Genomic DNA, 16,207 nt, shown 5'->3' on the forward strand with positions numbered 1-16,207 from the left:
ATAAATTTAAATAAGATAAAGCATCTTGTGTAAAGCCTCCCTGCTTTGTTATCACCATTATCATGATCATCATTATTTTTATTATTATTACAGTTCCTAAGTGATTATGAGAATCAAATCAAGAGTCTTATTCTGAAAATGTCTGCCGGTGCAGGCCACGCCCTCACTTTCTGGTCACAGCCTCGTCTTTACTAAAACACGGAAAAGTAAAACATTGTGGGTTTAGGGTGTCACAGTATTGTGGTGTCTTGTCTCGTGAACTGTTTACTCATACATTATATTTACAGTTTGTCAGATTTTGAACTTTAATTTGGTGATAATCTTTCCACCAAAGCTTGAAGTCGTATAACTCGTTTACAGCCTTCAACATGCAGAACTACGCACAGGTGGCCCGGGACTTTGTAGAGAGACATGCGACCGGTCTCACTGTTGCTGTTTTTGCAGGTTAGTTAACCTTTGAACAAGTACAAAGTATTTCCGCGATGTTTTAATGTCATCTTACTTCATCTGATATCTCGACTGAGAAGAAGTGTGACATCTGTATTCAAAGCATTGCTCCATTCTGACACTTGGATTTGTTATGACAGCTGCTCAGTTTGCAGAAGTACATAACTTAAAATCTTTATCTCTTTTTTGAAGCATGCATTCAAAAGTGTGTCATATCAGACTGTCGGTTGAATAGTTACTTTACAGAACAGTGAAGCTTACAGTCATGACTAGTCCTAATCTCTTTGGACTGTAAGCCAATTCTTAAATCTCTTTAGCAGAATTGTTTAATTTGATTTCTTATTCTCCTGTAAGTGAGTTTGTTTTAGCCACCAATGAATCACACAAGAGCACAAACAGATGAGTAGAATGAAAACATTTCCTTCCTATCAGGGGCAGGTGTACTGGCCTTGCGTCGGTGGCTGGCTGGGGGTGTGTGTCGGAGCAAGGTCAGGCTTGATGGGAAAACAGTCCTGATCACTGGAGCCAACACTGGCATTGGGAAGGAGACGGCCATGGATATGGCCCAGCGAGGTGATATTCTCATAGATTGCTATATAAGTGTTTCGATTTTTTTTTTGTTGATACCATGTAGCACTTCACATTTGAATACCTTGGTACTGGTTCTTCCTCTGTGTAGGAGCCAGAGTGATCCTAGCCTGCAGAGACATTACCAGGGCTCGCATTGCAGCTGACGAGATCAGACTGCGGAGTGGGAATGGCAACGTGGTGGTGAAGAAACTGGACCTGGCTTCACTGCAGTCTGTCAGAGACCTGGCCAAAGAAGTTCAGGAGAATGAGGACCGGCTGGATATCCTCATCAACAATGCAGGTGTGTTGCAGCAGTCTCTCTCAGACAGACAGCAGTGAAAAACTGAAACCTCAGCAACAACAACAAAATTGCAATGTCATACAAATAGGTGCAAGCAGAATGTGTAGGGAGGGCTTTGATTATTAAAGCACTTTGCACATTTGATAACACATCAGAGCTGCACAAAATACTCAGGATGAAGGTCAGTAGAATGAAACTGCATCGATGTGTTTCAACTGGCTGTATTGATTAGAATGATCCTCTCCAAACTGTTTGAACAATGGTGACCTCCTTTTAGTGGTCAGGTAACGATGGCTAAAAAAGCCTTTATATGCAATAGTGTATTTGTCAATTGTTAGGCATCATGATGTGTCCTAAGTGGACGACTGAGGACGGCTTTGAAATGCAGTTTGGTGTGAACCACCTGGGACATTTTCTCCTCACCAACTGTCTTCTTGACCTGCTGAAGAAGTCAACTCCTAGTCGCGTTGTGATCGTCTCCAGCCTGGCACACGAGAAAGGTAAAGTGAATCTCCGTCGTCTTCATCTTTAAACAAACACACCAGCTAGTTTTTAAATAGTGTCTTGTAAGTGTTCTCTTCAGTCCCTGATGATGAAAGATTGTTTCACTGTTGCATTTCATGACAGATAAAACTAGATTTCTGCTTAAATGTTACACTGGCTTATTTCTCTGACAGGCCATATTCACTTTGATGACATCAATCTTGATAAAGACTACAAGCGTGAGGGGAGCTATCGCCAGAGCAAGCTCGCCAATGTGCTCTTCTGCAGAGAACTGGCTGCAAGACTGCAAGGTACTGTCCAAAGCAAGTTTCACCCCTCTAAAAACAGTTTATCAACACCTTTTAATGCATGTTGTAATTAATCAGATACATCGTAAGGGGTAGAGACAATGGAGATAATCACCTCACATTGTCAATAGTGCTGTGATGTTTCATGCATTGTAATTCACTTTTTAATGGAACTCTCTTTTCTTTTTTTTTAGGCACGGGTGTGACAGCGTACAGCCTGCACCCTGGGGTCATCAGGACTGAGTTAAGTCGCCATCTGTTCCCAACTTTAGCCCTGTGGAAGAAGAGCATAATCATGCCATTTTTAATGATGATCAAAAGTCCCTGGGAAGGAGCTCAGACGACCATCTACTGCGCTGTGGATGAGAGCGTGGCTAATGACAGTGGCCTTTACTACAGGTACGTGCCCCTGCTGCATCTCTCTATGAAGAACGACTTTGTTCCTTGAGTAATGTTTAATGCATTTCATAATTGTTTATGGTTTAGTACACAAGTTACTGTTGACCCATTTGCAATTCAGCTTCGACCAAACTGTTTCCGACTTTTCTTACCTTTTTCTATTTTTCATTTCTTCCATCGTGCAGTGATTGTGCTCCTAAAACTGCAGCCCCACAGGCCCTGGACGATGCTGCAGCCAAGAAGCTGTGGGACCTCAGTGCTTCCATGGTGGGTCTGGCTTAAACACAACAGCCCTGCTGCAGGAGTCGGTGTACTAGTGAACACTTGTGAAATAAATGTGGTAATGAGGTTTTATTTTATTTTCTCACGCTAAAAATCCCTGCAATAATAAGGATTGAAGATTAGATGTTTTAAAAATATTTTAGAGCTTAAAAATATGCATCATTTGCACTGACTGCTGTTTGCTTCATCTTAATGTACTGCAAATTCTGCGTTAAAATTTGTGTTGGGCAGCTATATCCTTAGCACCTCAGCACAAAGAGGTAACACTAGCTTTATATGTACCACGAGAAACTGCTTTTTTATTCAGAATACTAAAATGGGCAAAACAGGCTCTTGTTTTTAAAAGAGACTTTTAAGACTTAAACTGTCTTATGGCATCGAACAACAATTTTCTTTATTAAGTTTAATGACAGGGAAGTCTGTATTATTAACTTGATCGCAGTGACACACTCTAAAAATCACTGGGTTTAAACATCCCTCATCGGGATGCTCGTCAGTACGGTGTAAAGTTCACTCCGTTTTACTGTCTTGATGACATGGGCTCAGTGTTAAGCCTGTGATTTTTTTTTTTTTTTTTTTGTGTGGGCCAAAAGAACAAATAAAGCAGCACTACATTTTATAAGAATTACAAAAAAAGGGAACGCAAGAGCCTATCTGCGTACAGGTTTTGCATGGTGCTGAAGTGTTGAGTAACGGCTTTGAAGTGACAATAGTGAGAGGATCCTCCACCGTAGGGAAGTGAACAGGAGGGCAGAGAGCCCTTAGGAAGCAGGCCAGTAGGTCCAGAAGACTTAACAGATTACACAGTGCCCTCCTGTGTGCGTATATATATATATATATATATATATATATATGTGTGTGTGTGTGTTTTATTTTCCTATCACATATGTTGTGTAATTTTTGGTGTGTTTTGCTGCTTTCATTCTTTGATGAGAGACTTGTTGCGTGCACAAAATGAGCAAAGTGTACAACATGGACCAATGAGGTGTGTCATTTGTTTAGCTATGAATGTTTGATTAAAAAACAATGGCACAACTCTTAAAGGTGTATTTATTGAAGATGGATGTTTGTAAATAAAAGACAAAATCCACAACATTTGACACAAATGCACTTTTTGAATCATTGCACATCTTGCTAAAAGCAAACAGACATTCAAAGGGTTTATCACCTGCTCATCAACATGATGTAAGATGTTGGGGGACTTAATAAAGGTTGACTTCAGCTCCATCTTGTGTGTGAAAGTTGCTTTTACATCTCAAGAGACAGACATACTGAGGATGCCGGTCTGAGCTCCTTTTTAAAAAAAAGTTTTACAAGAGATCTTTTGAAAGAGACAAGATTGAAAAATATAAAAAGGATATAAGTGGAAACATGTCCACTCCTATACAAGTCATGTGGAGATTCAAAAACTTTGCACTGATAATACTTTATGTTTCATACCAGGACTTTCATTTCACTCCTTTAGAATTTTCCCACTCCTGTCAGTTTGACACATCCTTTTGCACCAACATGCTCATTCTTGAGCAGTATGTTAAGTATGAAATGTATTTTCATGTGTGAAACCATCCATGCAGTAAGCTGTAATTATAATTCAGAAATGCCAACGGGTCTGTGGGTGTGAAAATCATGTTAGTAAGTTGGCATGCATTATATTCAAATTACTCACCAAATCTTTGGATTCCAGTTAGCCAGCTGCGTCAGCCGCCGTGTACAGTTAGGTTTAAAAGGGTTATGTTAGTCATGCTGTATCATGTCAGGGCGTCCCACTTCCCTTTTACCCTCCTGCCGCTTTCTAAATCTTATGTCAGAGGAACCACTCTTCAGAATATAAAGTGTAGTATGCACTGCTGCATGTCACCTGTGATGAATAGAGTTAGTACCTGCAAAACAAGTTTTTACTTTTATTTTCATGGATCAAGGAGCAATCAACGAGTTGGCATATGAGCTGCCCTGTTTTTCAGAAATGCATCACCCGACAAAAAAATCAATACGTCGTCTTTCTGAGAAGTGTGGCTCAAAACCAGGTGTGCTGTAAAGCCACTTGAAGGGAATCTGTGTTCAACAACTCTCATTTTGCACATCAGACACACAAAGACAAACCTTTTCTTCTTGTTTGCAAAATACAACTCAATATATCGAGCATGAATTGTCTATTTAAGATGTACTATATAGTCATGTCATTTTAGGCAGTTGTAAGATTAGAAAGCAATTAAAAATGTTTCTGAAACACAAGTTCCTATGATCCAACTTCATCAAACATCTCAACATCTGAACAACTCTGAAATCATTGAAAATACATACACCACAATTCTTGTCATACTTCATTAAAAGAGTTAAGTTAGATGAAAGTAAACAAGTGTAAGTAATCTATTTACAACCTGCAGCACTCACAGTGAAATGAATGATGTAATTTACCCCCAGAGGCTCTGTGACTCAGGTGTCTTCAGTGTCTGTAGGTAATGTCATGCACATGCCCTTATCAGTTCTCCGTCCAACGGATTCAGAATCTATAGCTGGGCTGGAAAAGTGATAAGGAGATGTGAGCGACCACAGAAACATAACTGCTGTTAAGTCTCTATCACACTGTGATGAAGGACAAACTGGTCAGGGATAAAAAAAATATATATATCAGATTAAAAATTCTCAACCATGGAGTGCCTGCAGCTGCTGCCCCTTTCCTGGACATCCCAGCCCCTGAAAAAGGAGTTCCATATGTTGGAGCAGATGAGACCTGAAGGTTGACTTCCATCCTGCAGCCACAGAAGAGGTAAATCTGTCATGAAAAAAAAAAAAGAAGTCCTTTTCTGTCTTTTTCTACCATCAGTGCTGCTGAAGATCCCTCAGACCGTCACACACAGCGAGGAATTAGTTAAGCTCTAACCAGCCAGCAGCAGCCATAACCCTCACTATGAGACTGCTGACAAACTTTTGAGACACACCCCATTGATGAGTTTTATTTGACTGCAGCCCCGCCTGGTTCAGAGGGAATTCTCCGCTGCCATTGGTCCGCATTCAGAACTCACCATACCTGCCCCCTGGCTCCTGTGGACTGGAGCCAAATAGTTCATCCACCTGTCAATCACGGGGAGATCAGCCAGTGGGATGAGAGAGGCCAGGTTTGGCGGGTGTGTTCCTCACAGGTGTGGCTGAAAAGCACATTCCAATATGTACATACCTGTCAGCTCCTCTGGTATTCAGCTGCTTCTAGAAAGACCTCTGTTGACCACTGGCTCTCCCCTTTTCCTCCTCAGGGGGCCCACGCAGAGGGAGAAGGAAATAGCTCCTGTTTCAGTCGCACAAATAAGTGATTAAATGCTGCATTGATCTTCGTTTTATTTTTCTGAAAAAGAGCAACTTCCTTTAAAGTTATGAAGTCCAATTCAGGAGCAAAACAAACAAATGTCACCAAAGAAATGGCTTCCCCTGGATCTCAAAGACCGTTTAGTGTTAAAACTGACACAATTGGCAACATGTGACCAGAATGTAAGAAAAAATTAAGGCAATATTGTGTTTTTACTTAAAGTGTCCCAGGAACTGCAAAACTAGCACAGTTATATCTCATTCAACCCCCAGATATGTGAGGTCAGTTAGCATACAGGTGCAGGTAGTGACATGTGCTCTCTCCCTCCCCTCCCCCCCAGCAAAGAACCTCAGATCTGAGCATGTTTCCTTCAGAATGAAATAAAGCCTTAACAATCGTGTTTCTGAAGTGTATTATTGTGTTGTCTTCCTCTCTGGTATGCAGGATGCTCTTTTTCTCCTCCAAACATTTTCCTGATGTCTTCCCTCTCTTCATCTCTCCCCCGCCTCCTCTGTGGCTCTTCATCTTCCCTCTGAATCCCTCTGTCTGTCGGTCTCTCTCCGAGTACAGGAGTGAACAGCGTGTGCCTCGGGCAGGTGCGGGAATGCAGGTTTACAGCATTCAGGGGCCTAAAGTAAAGCAGAGCAGAGCGGCCTATGCTGTGATTACCTCTGTACGAGTCTGTGCATGTGCGGAGCTGAATCACAGCAGCCACAGTGACTAAGCTCCTCTATGACACCAGTCACTCATATAGTACAGCTGTAGCTCTCAAACTGTGCTCTTTATTTTTTTTTAATCTGTAAATTGAGAAAGAGGTCTGTTTGTGTCCTTATGCAGACAGTATGAGATAGTGGTTTAAAGTCTGGGGCTTAATCATGTAGAAGTAGCGGCATCAAAATATTCAAAATGATACCACTTCACTATGGCTTGTACTTATTATACCAGCACAGATGACCTCTGTCCAGGTTTAGAAGGCAGCCTAAATGTTGTCAGTTTTTGCTGTGGTTGAGTACAGATGACAATGTGTGCGCTGTTAATCTTTTCATCAATCTTTGCATCATCATAAACTGGAGCATTGTTTCTGTGTGAAACATTTTTTTTTTTAGTGCATTTTTGAGTGAGAAAAAATCTGCTTAATAGGCATTAAAAGGTGAAACCAACAGAAGCAATGCTGCAAAAGTTCCCAGAAAGAGGTTTTGGTTCAATAGACATGTGAAGACGATGTGCTATCACCAGTGAAATGTTCTTCAATCCAATGAAAATATCAATGATTCATCTTTTTTTTATCATCAACATGAATAAAGAAGGATATCAACTCCATTTCAAAGGAAAACTTGCAGTGATTAAAACATCCTCCAACGGTGTTGTGATGAAATTAAAAGCTGTAAATGTAAAGCTTCCGATCTACAGTTTAGGTGAGAGTGTATCAGAGACATGTTGATACAAGCCTCCTGTCATTTTGAAGAGCAGCGTTATGTGTTCAACTGCATAAAATTGGAAATCGTTTCTCACATATTGACCAGACTAACTCTAAAATGCCCAAAATATTTGAACTAAAACTGACAAATAACTTTTTTTAGCTAATCATATTTTTCAACAGTCTACCACAGTATATGCAGTACAGTAGGTATGTGTGGACTCTCAGAGATTCTGGCTATGATACACAATTAAATATCATGGATTTGCTCTTTCTGTGACTGGAGTTGAAAGTGGTTTTTGGACAGCGCTATCCTCCCAATTCCTGGATCTTTTACATCAGTATGTCTGTTATTGAAGTTTTATAACAAAGAGTTTGATCTAATAGACCCAAAACACAAAGTATGATTACTCACAGAATAACATCCCGTATGTTACTTTGTCTGTGTCTTTGTCTCTTTGGGACAGAAAGTAATACTGGTACAGTACTTTAATGCGTTCTATTTGATTTTTTGTTTTATGAGTTCAGAGAGGAAAATATATATCTTAAGGAATATCATACAGAGGTATTATGGGTGTTAAATGAAGAAGTTGACAGTGAGACACGGCAGGTGTGGATTGACTTAAAGAAATAAGGACATAGAGATCATTTTGGTAATGCTTACTTCATCATTGTTAGCATCACCTTTTAATCAATTATAAAATTCAAATATTCGCACAGACCCACAGTGTAGGATATGATATTTTGTGTTAAGATATGATCAAGTATGGAAGTGTGACACCCTAACCGCCTCTCCCATGGTCTTTTTGCGTGATTAGGATCAGGATGAGGATCAGGGTTGTCTGTAAGGATTCCAGGGCCCTGGCATGGACGAGGACTTTCAGATGGTTGTGAGTAGAGTTCGGGCCCTCAGGCTGTATTCTGTCGTCAGAGATAAACCCGTTGTCGAGTGAGCACACAGACAACAGGGGAGGTGCTGAGTCAGCTGTCCGCCGGGTTTAGCACACGCTGCACTGCCCCTGATTCTCAGTGAATGGTTCCCATCAACTCCTCAAGTACACATTCATGACCCTCGTGTTCCCATTCTAAAAAGCACATTAATTTTTTCCCCAACACCATTTAGCCCTCATCGATGTCCAATTCCTTATCCAGCAATCTTTAAATCAAATGTAGCAGTCCAAAATGCATGAAGAGGGACATTTTCTATTTCCAGAATAGTGCATGATGGGAACCGCAGCGATGAGCTATACCGTTAAATGAAAACACATTTTGTCTACGATCACTTTGTTTCATGCTAGTCAAAATCATTTGTCAAATTCACAAGTCTACGATAGAAAATACAAATTTTACATATGAATACATTTTGCTTACTCTTTTAATACTGCTTTTAAAATGACACAAATTAGGCTTTAAACATCTAATGTTTCAAGATTCAGTAAAGATAAAATATCAATTGAATGTAGTTTATTTCGGAGTTTCAGGTGCCCAAAAGGACATATATTCCATTTTTAATAAATCTACTTTTAGTCATTCTTATTACTGAAAAAAAAAGAGGTTAAATATTTTGCTCTTTACCTACAATGCTGCTTTAAATGCAGACAGCTGTAATTCACACCTTCTTCCGCATGGTTTGAGATTCTGCTTTTGATATTTTGTGATGTCTTATCATCCCTGTCGGAGAGGAAGGGCTGCAGCCATCTCTGCTGCCATTGTTGCTGATTATTTAGTTGAGTTCCTCCCGTCAGTGTGAAAGTCTGGCACTAACCAAACAGATGTCCGCTTTCTTTATCCAGTTCCGGAGTTTGTGGGAACATCAGACGACAGGGCCACTCATGTGGAGCAGAGGAGATCTGCTAAAACATCTTCTGTCCCTCACTGGGATTAGAGTGGACACATTCCTGTCCTTTCTGCTGCCAGGCTCCCACCACTCTGCTGCGCAGTGTTCACATGTGTGCATTCAGATACTAACACAAAATGCAAAGCTTCCGTTCAAAGATTAAGACATTAATATTGACATTTATACTTTTACAGCAGCTACAGAAGGTTATTGCTAATCAAATAGTAACAACAATTTCCAGATTGCATTATACATTTCCTCTCAATGAAAAAAAGAGAAAATATCTCCATCATGTTTTGATACCGGTAAAATAACAGGTCAGACTATACAAGGGCACTTTCTTCATTCACAGTGTTTCAAATGCTTCAGAAAACAAAACTATATTTATATATAAATACAAATACTTTACTAAAAGACGTTCTCTTTTAAACCAACATATTTTACTTCATGACTGTACACCAAACTGATATTGGTTTAAAAAAAACGTTTTAAAGTTTTAAATCAGAGAACACACCAATCAGAAGCAAAGCACTGTGCACTGCTGTTACCACAGTACCGTTAACCATACAGATAATATCCCATCATATCATTTTATACCTTCCTAAGCTACAATGTTCTGGCCATAAGATCTCATTCTCACATCACACGCGATGTTAGCCCTGCAGGCAGCAGGAAGTAACCCCCCGGCATGTCCAATCTTCCTTTAGAGAGACTCCACTGGAATGTCCCCACATGTTTCCTGAAGCATGCACGAGGTTTTCTCTCTGATGAAGACCCTGGTACACCTCTTACACCACCAGGACAGAAAAAGTCATTTCCATTGTTCCTGTAATTAAAACTGAATAAGAATCAGTACTGTTCTGTACATGCAAGACATTTTTTTTCTCTCCTCTGTTGTTATGTTTTCAGGACTTGCTGATTGATGCTTTTTAAAGCAGTCCAGCCTTGTGTGTGAATTGGGCTCAGATTTGATGCTTTAGGTCTAAGACCCTCTATGGATGTGTTTTTTTTTCCCTGGATAAACACAAACAAGTCTCAGGAAGGCATAGACCAGAAGTCTGCAGTACTGACTTCATCAATTATGTTTTCAGAAACTCTTCTGCTATCCCTACTGGGACAAAGGTCAAATGATCTGCTGGAGTTCTACACAAAGATTGTCAAGACTATTAATCTATGATGTGTAACAGGGGATCAGAGTTTCATGATATTGAAATGTCTGTCATATAATCAGTTTCTTTGATTAAGATAAAAAGTATTGTATATGTCCCTTTACTTTTGCCTTTGTTTGCGTTTAGCTCATCTTGTTTCATTTTCACAATCTTATAGAAATAGAAAGCCTTTATTGCTATTATACAATTGTATAACGGAATAAGAAAAGCTTCACCTTAAAGTGAAGAACATTCAGACACTCAGATTATTAGTAGACCATGGCTTTTAGACTAGTCATAGAAAACACATAGGTGAATCTTACTTTAATGATGATTTCAGCCCAGTAGAGTTTCCAAGACAGCAATCAGAAAAGCAAAGTAGCAGCTTTTGAAAAACAATTAAATGACGATTGATTGATCATTTTATGTAAAGCGGATTCTTTCTGTACTGAGATGAGATTTTTTTTTTTTTTTTTTTACAAATTTTAACTTTATTGTTACACCCAAATGTGTATCTTTACATTTTACTCACTGATGCTAATTTTTTGCTAATGCTATAGCAAATAATCCTAGTGTCTTTTGGAAGAAGCACAAGGCTGACTGTGTTTGCAGGACAGTTTTTGAGCTAAACTACACAAAGAAGAGCACACATTTTATTTCTCATAGAAATATATAAAACTAGGGCTGTCAGCATAAACTGGTTTATCGCGATTAGTGACGGTCTGAAATAATCTGAATTATACGGCCTGAAATAATCGCGATGAATAATTCTGTCCTTTTAGGTACATTGTGGATTTAAGGCTCAGCAGTGTCTCCATCAAAAGTCTATTTATTGTCTCTCTGTAGTCACAGTGATGGGAAAGAACTACACTGCTGCATGAATGTCTCATTTCACTTAAAAAGCTGAGTTTGAGCTGTTTTCATTTAGCCTAGTTTTTTTTTTTCCGTAATGAGTTTCTTTTTCAAAGGTCATGAATTAATTGTGTAACCTTGGGTCTACCAGGAGGACTCCTGATCGGCTGTCTTATTCCGGGTTAGGGTAGCCAGGGCAACCAGCCAGAGGTCACAGAGTTTTTTATTTTTCAGGTTCTGATGTCAGTAGTTGCTGAAAGCACAGACAGCAGCACAGATCTAAGGGGCTGGCCTGGGCCAAATACTTTTAATATTGAGGGGGGATATGAGCGACCCCTCCCAATTTGGACTGATCCCCTTTTGTTGTTAACATGTGATTGGCTCATGCGGGCTAAAAAATGAAATTGTTTTCAGGCGTCTGAAGTTGTGAAACTTTGCGCCAAGTGCTGGCTCAAGATGCCACTAAATGTGCAAAATGGACAGAAAATGTTCACAGTGGAAGGCCCAAGGTTTCTGCAGCCACGAGACAGTCCGCTGATGATCGAACTGGACAGAGCAGAAGGGACACGAGGTGGGCATATCCGTAGGCAGCACTTGCGCCATAAGCATCCAATTGAATTGTTCAATAGGCTTATGTACTTATTTACTTCATACTTAAGATATAAGTCCCAATGAATTCATAATGACACACCTGCGATCCACGGCTTCCTGACAGTGCAGCCTATATTATTTGGTTGGTGGCCAATGCAAAAACTCATGTGGTCTCATAAAACTTTAAACTTTATAGTTCATACACAAACAGTGTGAGAACTCAGTCAGTTATTAATGCAAGACAAAGTCAGTAACTCAGCGACATCTTTACATCAGCACCAAATATAAATACTGTATAAATACAGGGTTTTTTTGTTTTGGCTTTTTAATGTTGATTTTATGTTGTGTTTGTTGACATTTCCTTGCTGTTGTTTTAACTGTATTTTTTTATTTGAAAGAAAATAAACAGTCATCAATGAAGTTAATAAAAAAGAAATATACTGTATATATTTTTTTAGCTGTCAAGGCCAGTGTCCGTTTTGAAGGTGATGAGGGACAGCTTGAAGTCAGTCATGGTGATGAGGAGGAAAACAGCAGAAAACAGCAAAAACCACTGGCAGGTATACAGGTGCAATGCACAGGGCTGGGTAGGCAATCATATTATGCATAGAATACAATATATTAGGTTGAGTTAAATATGGTCAAGTCTTGAGTATTTAAACTTGCAGCAATGGTTATGTGCAGAGTGGTGCTGAAATTGCACGAGTGTACTTACTACTTTCATGAAATACTAGTTTCTATGAATAACCAAATATTTGGCATCACACTCAAAGTGCGCAATCTCCATCTCAAAGTCCCAGGCTGAATTTCTGCATTTGACCTGACAAATTAAGTGGTTTTTAAAAAATGAGAAATGGAGAAAACACTTTTTTTAACACGTTGGTAACAACTCCCATCTACAAAACAAAAGTATGTCACTGTCTAAACAGTAGAGAGTCACAGGAAATGTTTGCCAACAGCTGATGAACATTGAAGTGTTTTAGCCTGGAGAACTACCTCTTACCTGTTGTTGTTTTAAACAGAAAGTTACTGTCTGAGCCCTGGCTCTTGCAATCGACACGTGTCTTTGAGAAAAACACTGAACCCCCAATTCCCCCTGAAGGCATGAATGATTGAATTAGTACTGATGGGCAGATGAACACATTGCACAGTCGTGTGTGTGTAAATCAGTGAGCGTTTCAATGGCCTTATTCTAGTGCATCCATTTACATAATCATACTATTTTACCTTAACCTGATCTTCTTTAAGTACATTTAAGCTTAAATCTTGAATCAATTTGATGAACTTTTTTTTTATTTTATTTTTTTTATTCTTTTCCATAAAAGATTGCTGTGAAATAGTGAAAGGAAGCTGATGTGACATGTTCGGTTTATTCTTTGGATGATTCAGGCATGAGTTGAAAGAGCTATTCTACTGTTTAACACTGATTCAAAACTTTAGATCTCTCTATGCAGCTTTGATAGGGATTTTTATAAAGCCTCCAAGACACAAATCCACATCTAGATCATCTAAAGTAGACACCCAGGCTTGGCCGTTTCAGTCTTCAATCCATTATGACAGGTCAACCATCACTCAGTTGCCATGGATACAGAGTATCGGTTTAATGTGTCCTTGAAAAGAAACTACAACTTCCTGTTTTTCAGTGTGTTTGTATGTGTTTGTTCTTACTCGCTGGAAACATAGTGCCGTTGTGCATCTGTGTGTGTACATGTGACTCATACTTGAAGGTTACTGACGTATTAGAACGTTGTTGCTCTGTGGGAGAAAACAACACAACACAGCCTCTGTTCCCGATAGACTTTAGGAGTGAGCTTACCGACCTCTCTGTGAGCTCAACAGATGAGAGGATACACAGTGCAGCTTTTGCTGCTGTTGTGTCTGTGCTGATCCCTGCTGTGCACTGAGGGGTGAAATGTGATCATGGAGGGCTGCCAGCACACATCAGGACCTGGCAGTTGAAATTGTGAGCCCAGCGGACTGAGATCCAACACAGATCTTCTGTCACTGTCAGCATCTAAACACTAGAGGGCATGCACCGCTTTTATTCTGATACTGTCAGAGTCTTGTGACAGTTCAATTCTGCAATCTGGGATTCAATCTCTTTTTTTAAATATTTTTTAAAGTGATCCCATATTCATAGTATTCAAGGTAAGAATTCAAGGTATTTCATAATAGGAAACAAAAGAAATGTGCTAACAGCAGCATGTTCTCGCCTCTTTGACTCCCATGGCAGCAAACTCCTACTGGATTTAACGTGTTCAGTTAACACAGACAACCGTAAAGTGTACCATTACCAAAGAAGACCAACTCCAACACTGTTCTTAAGATAAGGAAATCAAAAACATCATTACCTTATCGTTAACTCATTTTCCTCACATAAACACGTCTTTCCAATAACTCAAGAAGGTATGAAATGAACCTACACTTTGCATGACCCAGTATTGTCAATGATGACATCATCACCAGCACCATAAAACCCTGGTAATGCCTGGCCTGCCCGTTCCTAACAAAGCCTAACAAAGGAATAAACAAAGGTAAGTATGGACAAACAGTTATAATATGAACAAACCAGTAACTAAATCAAAGTTTCTGTAATTAACCAATAACTGTGTGTTTGCTTTAACTTACTTAGGCCTATATGCGTTGGTGTAAACTTTAACATCACATTAACACAAACAAACTGGGGATAGTGTATTTTGCAATGAAACAAAATAAAGATAAATGTAATGTGTAATATTTACATGAACAAGTGGTGAGCAAGGGGGAGCCCACTTTGTCACACAGTAAAAATGTAATCAAGTGGCTACAGAGGGAAAAGGTGAATCCCATTTACTCCTGTAACAGTGTTGTAAAATGTTTCAGGTCAATTTTCTCGATAATCATTTAAAATGCTGCTCAAGTATCATTCAATTTAAAAGAATGTATAAAGAAATGGTTCTGGGAAATTATGAATGTATTGAGTTAATCTAACTGATTGTATTTGATTGTTTCTATATTGTTGATTTATTTTTTTTGTGAAAGAAAGAGAAAACAACAGGTTAGCCATCTTATTCTGTTAAACAGTTTCTTGTGTTATTAGGAAAGGGGCAGGTATTATAAGTTTTCTTCTTCCTGCTCCTGTTTGCTCATGAACAGTGTTTCAGCATTATGAGAAAATATTTTTGTTGTGTATTATGGTGTTGAAACCATACACTGAATTGAGCAAATAAATCAAATATCAAATGAAAAAATGAAATTTTGTTTTATCTGTAAGGGCCACCAGTGGCTACGATGGAAGGATAGCATTACCAGTGGGTTTTTTTTTCCTATAGCAATTTACCATATTCAAATCTTGTCATTTTTCTCCGACATCACGCTCAGGGTGGGTAGCTCAAATGCTGTCATAATATGGCACTGCTGTGTTATAGGTTTGCAAACTGTATAACAGTAAGGAATCTAATGCTTCTTTATCGATCAGCGACTAAAAATACTACGGCTTGTGAGGACGCTGTGTATAATTTAATTTAAAACAGCTTAATGGTAAACTCCTTATATCCAATTAGACAACTAACATTAGCGTTTAACCATTCATACAGTAGCCTACTGTACATGACAGGACATGAAAGGCTTCAATCTAAACCAACGATGATGTTGGCTAGCTAACGGTCGTTCTAGCTAGTAAGGTTGTATGATTAACAAATAAGTGTTAAACTTTCAGACATGGTCTTTGAAATGTTCTTTATTGTCTTTTCAGTTGCTGACCAATCAGAACCAGGACAAGATATTTGATACATTCCCTCAATAAGTATAATGTGGAAACCTGAAATACAGGATATAGAGCAGTACAGCAGCAGGTTGACTTCTCTCCCTGAGGTTGACATTCTGAAACTGCCCACAGTGTGAATTCCAGTTCAAAGCACAGTGGAAGATTTATTGACTGTGCATTTGTGTGCATATTTATTGTGCCCCTGTAGATACCGTTGAAGCTGTGCTGTAGCTTGTTTGTAGGTGTGAGTGTGGACTGATCGTGTTGTTTGTCAACAGTAGAAGATGCAGTCAATGGAGGAGCATGCCTTGTATTATGAAGCAGAAGGAGAGATTCTGCTCATTGGCTCGCGTCACCCTGACAGACAACTGTGTAAGCACATCTTGCTTCCTGAAAAGTCATACGTTTTCATCGCTGAAGTAGAAATGATGATATTCAATCATCTAACACCAAACCACATAAGTTTAATTCTGCAAACTGGGATTCATTCAATTTTAAGTTGCCTTTTTCAGGAGATTTATAAACG

General features: G+C 39.2%; 1 protein-coding gene across 1 annotated transcript; it reads left to right on the forward strand.

Moving 5' to 3' along the window:
- Positions 1-167: 167 nt before the first annotated feature.
- Positions 168-4,017, forward strand: si:ch211-107o10.3 (uncharacterized protein LOC407663 homolog). The gene is made up of 7 exons (XM_065953069.1): positions 168-444; positions 880-1,020; positions 1,127-1,318; positions 1,657-1,818; positions 1,996-2,112; positions 2,304-2,508; positions 2,694-4,017. Exons 1-7 carry the CDS (start codon positions 369-371, stop codon positions 2,788-2,790), a joined length of 990 nt encoding a protein of 329 aa, XP_065809141.1. The 5' UTR covers positions 168-368; the 3' UTR covers positions 2,791-4,017.
- The last annotated feature ends 12,190 nt before the right edge of the window (positions 4,018-16,207 follow it).

The sequence above is a fragment of the Labrus bergylta genome, chromosome 3 (genome assembly GCF_963930695.1).
Source record: "Labrus bergylta chromosome 3, fLabBer1.1, whole genome shotgun sequence".
Lineage (NCBI taxonomy): Eukaryota > Metazoa > Chordata > Actinopteri > Labriformes > Labridae > Labrus > Labrus bergylta.